Here is a 13,448-nt window from a genome sequence, read left to right as displayed (position 1 = left end):
AATTCAGTCACCAAGAACTGATTTAGTCCAAAGAGTGAAGAATTTATTCAATTGAAAACCTATTTCTCACAAAGAAATTTTGTGAAAGGTTCTTTTGGGCATTTAGTGCTTTGCATTTACAGATTATTTGAATTTGACTCTGGGGAATGTTATTAGACTACACTGACAATGCAAATATGGAGAAGGACAGTAAAAGCTTGAGTACAACATAGAAAGGCAGCAGAGACAGATGGCATTGGATAACTTTAATATGGGTAGATCTGAGGTAGCATGGTTTGGGGCGGGGGGAGAAAAATAGCAAGGAATGAGATTATACATTCAATGCAAAGGTGTTGGAGAGTGCTCACGAAGAAAGAAGTTTGGAACCTGTGAGCAAAGAGGATATAATTTTAGATATGACAGTTCTCGAGTACAAGGGTAACAAAGCATTGTATTAGTACCGCCACATTTTTAAATAATGTATAGTCTGAATACCCTACTATTAAAAGGAGATGAAAACAATTGAGCATATAAATTCTCAAGAATGATGCTGGTGCAGAGTGCTACAGTTAAGAGAATTCAAACACAATGAATTACCATTGGAGCTTAAGGCTTAGAGGAGATTTATTAGAGATTATTTTTCAACGATGAAGGGATTTAGTTGTAGGAAAGGAAAAAATTTGTTTTCCCTGGCTAAACAGTTACTTCTACTCTTAGTTCCTCAGGAGCAAGAATAATTTGATTGGTCCTGAGGTACGAGATCATCACAGTGTATGCACTCTGCCAGATGCAGATGAGATGTTTGGAGATTTGTGCATCTCTCCAGTGTCTCAACATTGCTTCTGCATGCGCCTGAAGAAGTATTTCAATGTGTGGGTGCCTTCCTGAATAAAGCTTCTCATTTTGGTCTGTCACAAGCTGGGAACTGCCATGATTTGGCAGGTATGTGCACCACCAAGATTCTTTGAGAACATTGTTGATGCATTGCAGTGCCTTCTTGTGATTCCCTTGTCATGACTGAGTTCTGAGTCAGAGTGTTGCTTCATGAGATTGGAAGGTTTGAGTTATAGGTAAAGGCTAAATACGCTAGGACTATTTTTGCTGGAGCATTGGAGACCGGTGAACTTCTAGGGGTTTATAAAATCATGAGGGCATGGATAAAGTGAATAGCTAAGGTCTTTTTCCAGGGTTGGGGTGTCCAAAACTGGAGGACATAGGTTTAAGGTGAGAGAGGAAGGATTTAAAAAGGACCTGAGAAGTTACTTTTTCACACAGGGTGGTGTGTTTCTGAAATGAGCTGCCACAGGAAATGGGGGAGAGGTGGGTACAATTACAATTTTTAAAAAGGATTCTGTACAGGTATATGAATAGGAAGGGTTTAGAGGGATATGGGCCAAATGCTGGCAAATGAGATTAGGTCAGATTGGCATATCTGATATGTGTCTGTTTCTGTGCTATGATTCCAAATCTGATATTGAGTTTGCAAGTGACACACCTTCCCAGCAGAACTGGTTTTTGAGAGATTAACATTTCAAGGCCGGTTGGGTGGGTTTGGGACAGGAGGCAGTTGTGACACAACTTTTCTGGTTTGTAAAGATTTTGGACGATCTTACAAAGCCAGTCCTGGTGATACTTGTTGTACTTTGAGATCCTTGCTGTAAGTTGTCCAAGTCTCCAATGTGTATAGTAAAATGGGATCACAGCTGCCTAGTAAACCATTACGATCAACCCATGTTTGAGGCTCTGGTTCTCCACTGGACTGCAGTAGTTAAAGAAGTTAGCAAACTATGAACTTTTGCCAATGTGAACTTCAGAAGTTTAATAACTGTTCATGTGTTAAAAGATTCAGCAGTAGCTCTTTCTGGAATAAACAATTTCATGAGATAAAGATACAAGGAATGCAAAGCAATATACCAAGTAGTCATCTCTGGCGGTGGCGGGGTTGGTGGGGGGGGGGGGGTGCGGAATATGGAGACAAAGCTACATAAACCAGCTGTTTCAACAACTGCTTGGTAATAAGCTGCCTTATTCGACAAGGACGAATGATTGTCCTGCAGAAAAATTTAAGGAGCAGAATGTGCTGCATTTCAAACAGACACAAAAAAGCATTGAATGGGACAAGGAAGAACAAAGCCAAGAGACACTGGCTTTCACTTCTGATAAGAAAGCAAGCTGCAGACTTGGTAACTTAAGAAGTGCCATTAATAATGATACATTACAAGATTAACAAAACAGAAAATCCTCTAAGAATTCAACTTTGGGATTCTTCAGCAGTAGAACTCTGGAGAATAACACTGGTATAAGAATTGAATACCCAGTGACAGACACTGTTGTTTGGAAAAGTGGCTAAGTCGGGGCAGCACGGTGGCTCAGTGGTTAGCACTGCAGCCTCACAGCACCAGGGACCCAGGAACGATTCCAACCTTGGGTGACTGTCTGTGTGGAGTTTGCACATTCTCCCCATGTCTGCGTGGGTTTCCTCCGGGTGCTCCAGTTTCCTCCCACAGTCCAAAGATGTGCAGGCTAGATGGATTGTTCATGCTAAATTGTCTGTAGTGTTCAGGGGTGTGTGGGTTATAGGGGGATGGGTCTGGGTGGGATCTTTCAAGGGGCGGTGTGGGCTTGTTGAGCCGAAGGGCTTGTTTCCACACTGTAGGGAATCTAATCTAATCTAATGTAAGTTTCACCATTAATCGAGTAAAAGCTATTGGATTGTGAGGCTTAATTTGCTTATTTGAGAGGTCTTATTTTGGTTGCTATGTGTGATAAATTTAATACAAAGGTACTCTTCTCCCTAACTGGCTGAACTGGCACGTTGGAGGCAATCATGAATTTTATTTGTGTGTCTTTTTAAAAAAAAAATTGATAGTTCCATAGAGGCCCAGAAAGGGAAAAAACTGTCGACATTTTCCTGTTTAAGTTAATCTACAGGTATAAGTATTGCACTGTCAGAGCTGTTTGGAAGGGCACCTTTAGTTTTGTGTATTTAGTGAGAAGCACTTTTTCTCAAACACTTCAGAGAAGGAGTCAGCATTGACTTGAGCTCAATCTCTGGTTTAGTGTTGTAATTCCAGCTGATGTTATTACTGCACCATTCAGAGCCCATTCTGAAATCTCGCATGACAGATTTTTGTTTTAAATGTAACTAGGTGGTTTCACTGAAGCACAAGCATGCAATGCTTAACAATAAAGCAGAAGACTATTATGCAGAAGAAATTAAGATAAAACAATAGATATAACTATTTACATATAATACAGTTTGAAGCATTTCAGAGGACATAGCAAAGTACAATCCCATTTATCTCAACAGTGCCCCTTTACAGGACAACACCTTAATCACCTCTATAGATGACATGACTGTGATTTCAATTCCTGAACCTCAAGCTCAGTTGTGTGAATATCTATTCTTTCTCTGCTTCAGGGTTCTAACCAAACTCTTCTGATCTAGAATTTCTAAATTTAAATCTTTCACCCGAGGTAACACATTTCTTAATCATTATGAATGATCTCCTTTCTTCAGGAGAAATTATTGAAACATCTAACTTCCACCAGGATTTCTGCAAACGGAAAGCAAAAATATTTCCAAGCTACCCGTATGTCTGTTTTCTGTAAACAAAACAACATTTTGCTTATTCTAACTGAAAGTGGTCTAGTGCCTTTAATGAACACAGCAGGCCAAGCAGCATCTCAGAAGCACAAAAGCTGACGTTTCGGGCCTTTAATGGTTACTTTTCATGTTTAAAAACCCCCCCCGTGCAAACAAATCCTTCGAGGATGATTTCTCATACTGTTTAATTTTTTAAAGGAGTGGCGAGACACCCAGTGATAATATCACTGGTCTGTTAATCCAAAGACCCAGGTAATGTTCTGGGACCCGATTTCAAATTCTGCCATGGCAAATGGTGGAATTTGTGTTTAGGAAAAAATATGGAATTAGAGTCTAATGATGACCCAATTGTCAGGAAAAAAACCCATTTGGTTCACTAATGTTCTTTATGGAAAGAAACTGCTATCCTTACCTGGCTTGGTCCACATGTGACTCCAGACCTACAACCATACGGTTGATGTTCAATTGCCCTCAGGAAGGGGTAATAAATGCTGGCCCGGCTGGCAACATCCATTTGATTATAACGATTATAAAAAACTACTGACCAGTTAATCATCAAACACTCTCATACACACAGACCAAAACCTACGTGTCACTCGTTCAAAATTGAAGCTCTATATGTCTTAATATTTTTTTTTTATAAATCATGCATCTTACATCATATGTATCATATGCATGCTAATGCACATGACTGAGGTTGGAGTGATTGTTTTTGTTTTGTGGTTTGCAGGCAATACAATTTAAATAGTTACCAGCCTGTTTTGTAGGTTTCCTCCATGTCTGTGGACGATTTAGTGGAGATGAGGTGCAATATTGCAGCGAGGAAAATGGAGAAAGGTAGTTGGTGCAATAACACAACCTTATTTGATTCTGGCCTTCAATAAGAGGATTTCTGTTGGAGACACAGCACAAATGCATCCGGGCATAGCCGCACAACATTGTAACCCCCTTTGGGAAGAGGAGTACATGCTAAGGGATCAGGGACAATATGATTGTGATTATATTCAAGAAGGGAGATTTGCTTATTGACAGAGTCTCCCTGCTGTCAGCCACCGGAAGAATCTTTCCTAGGTTCTTCCTTGGTAATCTCCTCCCAGTGGCTGAGCAGCTCTTTGCAGAGTTGCAGGTTGATATTTGTCCATTGAAAGGCACCACAATAATGAATTCAATGAATTAAAACACTGTACAAGGAACAGCACCAAGTACAGTATATGGTTTGTTTTTGACTGCACAAAAGCCTCTGCCTCTAGCAACTGTGAAGGTTTGAGGTACATCAGATCTTCAAATTGGCTTACCTTGCAAATTTTTCACCATCCTTTGCCTACTCCACAAAGACATTACAAAGGGATATAGTGCTAATCTAAAATCACTCAGTGAAGAGTTTCAGAGAAATTTCTCTACAAAAGAGAAATATTTTGTAACTGGGAATGGTTGTGTCATGTACACCTTTTTATCTCTTTAAAACTGCATATCTATTTTAAGCAAAGGAAAGACAGCAGCAAGAGTGAGTGGTATTTGCAATGAATTGCTTCAATACTGGCAAGATGAACCAAAATGGCAACCTCTTGTGCTCAAACTAGTTTTGACCATTTCTGCCCACACAGCCAACCATTTTCATCCACCTGTCAGGGATATCCTTGCCACGGAGATGACATGCAGCCTGAGAGATGTTACTCAGTTATTATGTGGATACATTTCACATTTCTTTCAAAACAACCTGAAACTTTCTTTCATAGACAGCTTTTTTTTATTTTGCTCATTAAAGTGAAAAGCTCAACAGCTTTCTAGGATCTGACTGTGAGCTCCATAACACTGTATTAATCAGTAAGGTGCAGCATGATATGACTGTGATGTCAGAATGGAAGAATTCCAAACTAAGAATCTGTTTCTAGGAAGTGGGCAAAAGTTTAAATTTGTGAAGTTCTCAATGTCCACAGAATGATTTTTCCCATTCTTCTTGAAGTTTCCAGTATGTTAGAGTGGCTTTTCTTTCCGTAGGAAACGGGAATAGGAAAAACAGTGAATGGATTCAGGAAAGATGATGCAGTTGGTGACCTTGCCAAAGAGTTGGTATGCCAGTGGAAAAAACTGATTCCTCAGGAAATACCCAGGTATGTGTTTGCTTTCAAGTTATAGCGGAGGTTTGAAATTGAAGTGCACCAATTCTGTTTCCAGGTAGTATCGTGTTGCCATATTGGCAGCTTCTGCTGCATGAATTAACCACCTTCAAATGTATGTGTAATGATTACAAACAAGTTTGTCTGTAACTCAGAGGGTATTCCTCTACTTGGAGGGTGAAGCTTGAGTTCTGCTGATGGCAAGTTAGGAATGTTGGCAGAGCAAAATTATGCCAAGATTTTGACTCCATGCATTGATCACAGGAGAAGGTACGAAGGGGGTTTGGAGATGGAGGTTTGTAGATATCTCTAGAACTGTCAAAAGCTCCAGCATAACTGATATCTTCTGAGAACTGACCTTGGCTCTTTCTAAAATACCTCCAACCTTTGCCCAAGCTACAGTAAAATGACCTAAGAGGACAATGGCTCTGGTCCATAGGCAGCTCTGTCCACTTTCTGACACATGGATAAGCCTGGTCTCATTGAAACTCTGCCCAGGTGTCATGTGCTAATCTTGGACATGCATGTTTACCCACATATTAAGATGAGGTGTTTGAGTTGAGGCTGGGTAAAGCCTCTGGGTTTTTATTAGAAGACTTATTGGTGAAGCATCAGGAATCTCAACAGTGTTTTTGATCTGATTTCCAATCAATTTCCCATTCATTTATTTCCTGAGATTTGTTTCTTGTATGCCTTTTTTCAAATACAAAAGGATGTGATGTACTGAAACAATTTTTAAATCACCCAATGCAAATTGATATAATGAAGATATAGTTGATAAATAGGCAGATTTTTCACTATTTTCAATGTTCCTTCCCACCCCAATGCAAATCAGATAATTTTAATGAAATATTACAAAATTTTAAGGTCATTTTCAAATGTAACAACTGAACACCAAAGCCTGTATGATGAATGTTCAACAGTTGATATTTTGTTGTCCCCAAAATGAGCACAGGATTGGAATGAACCTAAATGTCAAATGTTGCGCCATATGGTGTTCTGTATGTATTAAATACCATTTAGTTCATATACCTCTTTGTTAATATTCTAAGTTCCCAGTTTGAATGGCATTAAAATGGCACAAAACATGGGACTGAATTAGTCGTTTAGTTCAGTCTGGACATTTAAGAATGGTAAAACATCATGCTGTGCAGTAGAAACTGTTCTTGGCATGGTCTTTAGGCATTGTTGAATACACTTGTTACTTCAACTTGGAGAGTACTAGAAATGGGTAAATTATTTATCCCCACCCCCCACCATGAGACTTGTATCTATTTCAACCTCCCCAGAGTTCTGTAATAAAAAAACACATTCAAGGAGTTTTTTCCATGTAGCAGTTACATCATGTGACAATGAGATATATAGAGCGAGTGGAAGTATGGATCATACTGAATTGGTTGACTGGTGGAAACCTGCCATGATTTGAAGTTAACTTAAAAGAATATTAGATGGACATGGATAATTGGCCTCAACATTCTTAGTTAAGGGAGTGGAAATGTTGCATGAGGTTCTTGCTTTTTAATAGTTATTCAGAGATCTCTGTATTAAGTTTACTTCATCAGGGTACTGACTGAGAATGTGATGGTTTCCAAAACCAAACCAATTGCCTCTTGCCCAAAGAATGCTCAGCTGTGTATTCCTAGAGGTAGCAACTTATGGGGAGTTGCAACCCAGCCATGAGTTGTTGCCTTTAGGTGGAAAAGTTTACGGCAACATAGAAGAAAATTTACATTTGTCACATGTTATGAACATAAAGGACTGCCAAAATCAGCACAGTACGATCAGGTCCTTTTTACTAATCTCCGATATACCACCACCGCAACTGATCTCATGTCCTGTTTTCTATACTATTTTTCTCTATGGCCTTGTAAGTAATGCTAATACACCACTAAATGTTAGGTAGATTTATTTTATTTTCACCAGAAGCTGGTGTGAACCAATCAAAATGTTATTTAATTTGGTATTTGCACAATTGACAGTTTTGAGTTGAACGTAAAAAAAAATTGTGATGAAAGCATTTTATCCTATGGCACCATTCAATTCCGGGATCAACCTTATTGTTACTGAGTATGTATACAACAGAAGATTTAACCCTCTAGTCCTATGTTGAATGTCAGGAGATGCTTGGTATGTAAGTAGTTTATTCAAGTTGTTTACACGCTTCATATGTAGCCTCGGAAATGGTAGAGGCTAACGAGTAACTTCAGAGAAATAGCGTCTGCAAATTGTGGCACTCCAAAGATTTAGTTTTACTTGTATGATAGTTTTGAGTACAGTGTACATGCTTGAAGCCTTTTACCATGTGCCAACAATGATTAAGTTAATGTATTGTGAACACATATTTGTTGAGATTCTTTCCTCTCTTCCTTTTATTCCTGAATTTAACTGGAATGTCCCTTTTTATCTTAGGAATTCTACTGAACAAAATGAAAAGAAGAGGAATAATGACGATAGCAGCTTTAGGAGGAAGGATACAAAGAAAAATACAAACAAGTCATCTGGACCCTCCAGACAAGAGGAGATTTTGCATGAGACTGATGTGAATGAGTCTGTAAAACTCTTGAGTCAGGAAGGAAATCCAAAAAAGAAGGAAAGGTCTGCATCTAACCAGTATCCTAAGATCAATCCCTATCAGTTAAAGAGCAATGAATGCCAACCATCAAGGATGGATAGTAAAGAGTGCTGTCATGGTGCATCAAAAAACAATTTCCTCCATCACCAACAATCACTTAAGTTCCAGAAACCCGTAAAATCAAAACCTCTACCTAAGGATGAAAGTAACTTCTCTAGAAAAGATAAGAAATCTACTGACGTCCTGCAGAAAAAAAAATATAATGAAGACCAATACGAGAAGGAGTCATCAATAGAAAGTTCTTCTACATCTTCCAATGTGAGTCAGGAAAATCCTTGTTCTGCAAAAGACACTCCTGAAAATAATAAAGGGCAACTAAGCAAATCTGTGGACAAAACTAAACATAGTAAATTAGCCAGCAAGGTGCAGAAATGTTCTTCAAAGGACAGATCACAGGGTATGTCACGAATGATTAAGGAGAGCAGTAAAATCTGCAAAGTGGAAGATATTTCTGAATTTGAAAAAGAAGAATTTGAAAAACCAACTATGACTTTTGAATCATACTTGAACTATGACGAACCAAAACAGAAAGCAAAAAGAACCCATACAAAAAAGAATTCATCTATTTCGGGGAAAGGAAAGGATTCTAAGTTGGTCAGTACAAGAGCAAATGAGATTGTTGGAGACCTCTGTAAGGAAAGCAAAAAGAGGAGGAATACAGACAGCAGGGATCAAAATAAGGAAGACATTTGGCTTGAAACACCAAATAAAAAGGTATTTGTTTTTGAAGACAACTGGACGTCAGACCAAGTTTAGATCTTGCAGCAGGAAGGAAGGAAGCAGGATTGAGGGATTTAAAGTGGGAAGGCTAGAAGATAGGGGTATGGTAGCTTTAGATGGGGCCACCTATTACAGAACGATGACAGTAAGAAGTAGCACGTCATTATTAGAAGAGCCAAGATAATGTGCAGTTGTGAATGTTTAAATTAAACTTTGTTAGTATTTTAAATTTGAAATAGTAGCATGTTATATTATGCTCCAGTTGCAGTTATGTCCTGTGCCTTTTGCATTTGTGCATGACAAAATGTCCCACCAGTGTCATGTGGCTATTAGGCATTTAGTTGAGATCAAAAGTTTTGAAGTCAGTACAGAAGAATGAAACCAACTTCTTGATCATCCTCAATTTTAATTATGTCACTGCTGATGGTAATACCTTCAGCTACATGAGCCTAAACCTTTGGAACTGCTCCCTAAACCCCCATCTTGTATTTCAACTTTAAGAGCACACTACTTAGCCAGGCTTTTACCGTATTTCCAATCCATTCTTACTTGGCTCAATGTCAAGTTTTGCTTTGGTATGGTAATTGTGGTATACAAATGGATTGTTGTCCTTGTTGCCTTCAGTATAAGGAGACATGATCAAAACCAATGGCTGGAAGTGGGTAAAGATGTTCAGCAGCGTTCTGATTCTGCAATAATGCATGTTTCATTAATGCAAATTGGCGATAATGTGATTGATGAGTAATAGATGCTTTTGGATAACTGGTAGCGTGATTTCTCAATAATGAGATTTTCTGTAGTGCAAGGTTACACAAGAATGCAAATTCCACTTGTATGATTAGATTAGATTAGATTCCGTACAGTGTGGAAACGGGCCCTTCGGCCCAACAAGTCCACACCGCCCCTTGATGCATCCCAACCAGGCCCATCCCCATATAACCCACACACCCCTGAACACTATGGGCAATTTAGCCTGGCCGATCCACCTAGCCTGCACATCTTTGGACTGTGGGAGGAAACCGGCGTACCCGGAGGAAACCCACGCAGACACGGGGAGAATGTACAAACTCCACACAGACAGTTGCCCAAGGCTGGAATTGAACCCGGGTCCCCTGTGGATTTCAGCCAGTGAATTCCTCATAGCCCTGCTTTTGTGTGCCAAAAGCCTGGGATTAGAATTTTAGCGTCACTATCTTTTGTAACTAGTGTGCAAGGTTGTGCAGTCTGTTTGTGGATTCGAAATGAATAGAGAACTCAGCCCTGTGAAATGCTCCTGCTGCAATATGTGGGAAATCAGGGACACTTCCAGTCTCCATGGTGATCATGCAGGCAGGAATTATACTCAGTTGCAGCTCCTGATTTGCTGTGTGGAGCAACCAGAGCTGCGAATGGACTGACTATGGGGCATTCATGAGGCTGAGATTGTCATGGATAACACTTGTAGCAAGCTGATCACACCACCAGTCAGGGCTACACAGACGGAAGAGTTGGGTGGCCATGAGGAAGTTGAGTAAACATAGGCAGGCATTGCAGGAGTACACTGTTCCAGATACTGATAGCGAGGTTGGGATCAGGGAAAGCAGTAGTAGCTAGATCAGTGGCGCCATCACTGATTCTGTTGTATGGCAGGGAAGGTTGAAATATAGGTTGGAGCTCATGAAAGGGAACTGTATAGTCAGAGGGCACAAGTATTTCTTTAGCCACAAGCAAGATTCCAGGATGGTGTGTTGCTTCCTTAGTGCCAAGGCTAAGGGTGTCTCTGTGCGGGCAAATATTCTGAACTCAGAGGCTGAGCAGCCAGAGACTATAGTCAATATTGGTACCAATGACATAGGCAGAAAGAGAGCTGAAGTGTTGAAAAGGGAGTTGGGTAGGAAGTTGAAAAGCAGGACTGCTAGAGTTTTAATTTCAGGATTACTTCCTGTGCTATGTGGCTGTGAGGTTAGGGATAGGAAGATAATACAGTTAAATATGTGGCGGCAGATCTGGTGTAGGAGGGAGGGCTTCGGGTTTGTGGATCATTGGGATGTCTTCTGGGGCAGCTGGGACCTGTACAAGAAGGATGGGTTGCATTTAAACTGGAAGGACAACAATATCTTAGAAGGGAGGTTTGCTTGGGAGGGATTAAACTGGTGTGGCAGAGAGGTGGGACCCAGAGCAATAGGTCAGCATATGGAATAACTGAGGAGGCGTTTAGACACTGAAGTCACTAAGGCTAAGAGCAAAAATAGATTGGAAAGATTTCTTAACATGGCAGGATTGTGGTCAGAGATGTATTTCAATGTGAGTAGTACAATAGGTAGGGCTGATGAACTTTGGATCAGTATATGTAATAATGATGTGGCTATTACAGAGACTTGGTTAAGAGAGGGATAAGACTGGCAGCTTAACCTTCCAGGATTTAAATGTTTCAGGCAAGATAGAGAGGGATGTAAAAGATGTGGGAGGATTGCATTGTTGATAAGGGACAGTATCACATCTGCACAGATGGAGGACATCTTGGAGGTCAATCACTTTGATGGGATTGTATGACACTATTATGGGAAAGTGATGCCTTAGTGGTATTATGGCTGGACTGTTAATCCAGAGACCCAGCTAATGTTCTGGGGACCTGGGTTTGAATCCTGCCACAGCAGATGGTGGAATTTGAAATTGATTAAAAATCTGGAATTAAGAATCTAATGGTGACCATGAGTCCATTGTCAATTGTCGGGGAAAACCGAGCTGGTTCACTACCACACTTTAGGGAAGGCAACTGCCGTTCTTTCCTGGTCTGACCTACATGTGGCTCCAGACCCACAGCAATGTGGTTGACTCTGAACTGCCCTCTGAGCAATTAGGGATGAGCAATACATTTTACCTAGCCAGCGATGCATTCATTCCGTTAATGAATAAAAAAATGTCTCCCAATAGCCAGCAGGAGAGAGGAAGAGACACCTGGTCAGTTTATGGAAAAAGTATCAAAATTTTAAACAGGGTTTTATCATCCATATTGAACAGTGACACTAGTCACCAATTTCTAATTTCATCCCCCTCTTCCCCCTTCAGCTTATGATGATACCTTTTCTCATGGTTTTGCACATGTTATCTGACAGAAGTATACTATCGTACATCTCCAACAGATCCTGGCCCCACAAATCCCACAGAATTGAATACAACTGTGCCGGTAAGCCATTCCTTCCTGAAGATTTAGTCTATTCCGGGGGCTTGTGGACCTTGGTCAGCTTAACCAGAAATAATGGCAGGTCCAGCCCTTCTCACATGCTGTCATCTAAGATCTCTGTGTAGAAGACAGGAGTGACTGGGAGGCTGTATTTTCTGTGGTCTTTGTGCCATACAGTTTCACATAAAAGGATTTGCTGGTCCTCAGTATGTCAGCCTGAGATGACATTACTGAGCCATCGTCTTCCTTCAGGCTGCTGAGCATGGAGCTCTCCTTGTGCACCTGGAAAAAGAAACGCCAGCAAGTCTCATCCTGCTCCACGATGTGGACCCAGGACTGGAAGATTATCTTGGAAGCTTCCAAGGCAAAGAGAGAGGCTTGCTGACTCTTCATTTCCTGGAGATCCACTGTGACATGGATCCTCATCATTGGCAGCAGGAGCAGGTTCTTGATGGCTTTCCAGAGATTGGGCAATTTTACCCATCTGTCCCTTGCCTTCTGAACACCTATGAGTATAAAGAGCCGCTTGACATTCCCTTTGACTATTTTGTTTCACACCAGTCCACTGGAGATCGAAAGAGGGGCTTCATGGTTCTCCAAACTATGTACTCCCACTGGAGCACCTTAACGTGTTCTGGAGTCAACAGTTTCACATACAGCTTCCACGTTCCCTTGCTAGCCCGCTGATCCTACTGTAGGGGACAGCTGGCCAGCAGGAGGCAATGCTTAGATGAACAGCAGTCTGATATCAGTGGGTCTGACTGCAAACATTTGGGATGCAAATAGGAAACCTACCCTTGAGAAGTGCTGAAAATGTCATGCAGCATGGCAACTTTAACCGTTTCCATCAGGAATCTGGACATGGCGTCTGATTTGCTGTCTGCACCCTGTCCTAGATCCTCCATCTGCATTCAAAATGCAGTTGAAATTTCCAGTCAGAATGACAAGCCCAAGACATTGCCTGCAGAAGTGGGAGCTGTTGGAGGATGGCCAGTCACTCATTCTTTACCATTGGGGTGTACAAGTTAATTAGTCTTAAGGAATTGTTTGTGCACATGATGTCAGCTATAAGGAGGTGTAGTCCCACCGTCTCCTTAAGCTCTGAGATGGTGAGGTCGCGATAGAAGAAAATTGGAGGCCCATGGTGCCACAAGTCTGTAGTGGCTGAGGTGCAGTATTCCGCAATCCTGCAGAAACAGGAGCTCCACTGTCACCTTGGCTAGGCATGCC

The 13,448-nt window shown here is 40.9% G+C and overlaps 1 protein-coding gene across 3 annotated transcripts in view; it reads left to right on the top strand.

The window, feature by feature from the left end:
- The window catches only part of eloal (elongin A, like), a 93,821-nt gene that overhangs the window by 33,065 nt on the left and 47,308 nt on the right, over positions 1-13,448 (top strand). For 2 of the 3 annotated variants that reach the window (XM_059645578.1, XM_059645577.1), the window contains exons 3-4: positions 5,585-5,697; positions 8,113-9,049. In XM_059645578.1, the coding sequence (XP_059501561.1) occupies positions 5,585-5,697; positions 8,113-9,049 (1,050 nt within the window). The remainder of the gene's footprint in view (positions 1-5,584; positions 5,698-8,112; positions 9,050-13,448) is intronic. The other variant, XM_059645579.1, reaches the window with a different exon arrangement.

This window comes from Stegostoma tigrinum, chromosome 4 (genome assembly GCF_030684315.1).
Source record: "Stegostoma tigrinum isolate sSteTig4 chromosome 4, sSteTig4.hap1, whole genome shotgun sequence".
NCBI classification, from domain to species: Eukaryota; Metazoa; Chordata; class Chondrichthyes; order Orectolobiformes; family Stegostomatidae; genus Stegostoma; species Stegostoma tigrinum.
This window is presented reverse-complemented; position numbering and strand designations above follow the sequence as displayed.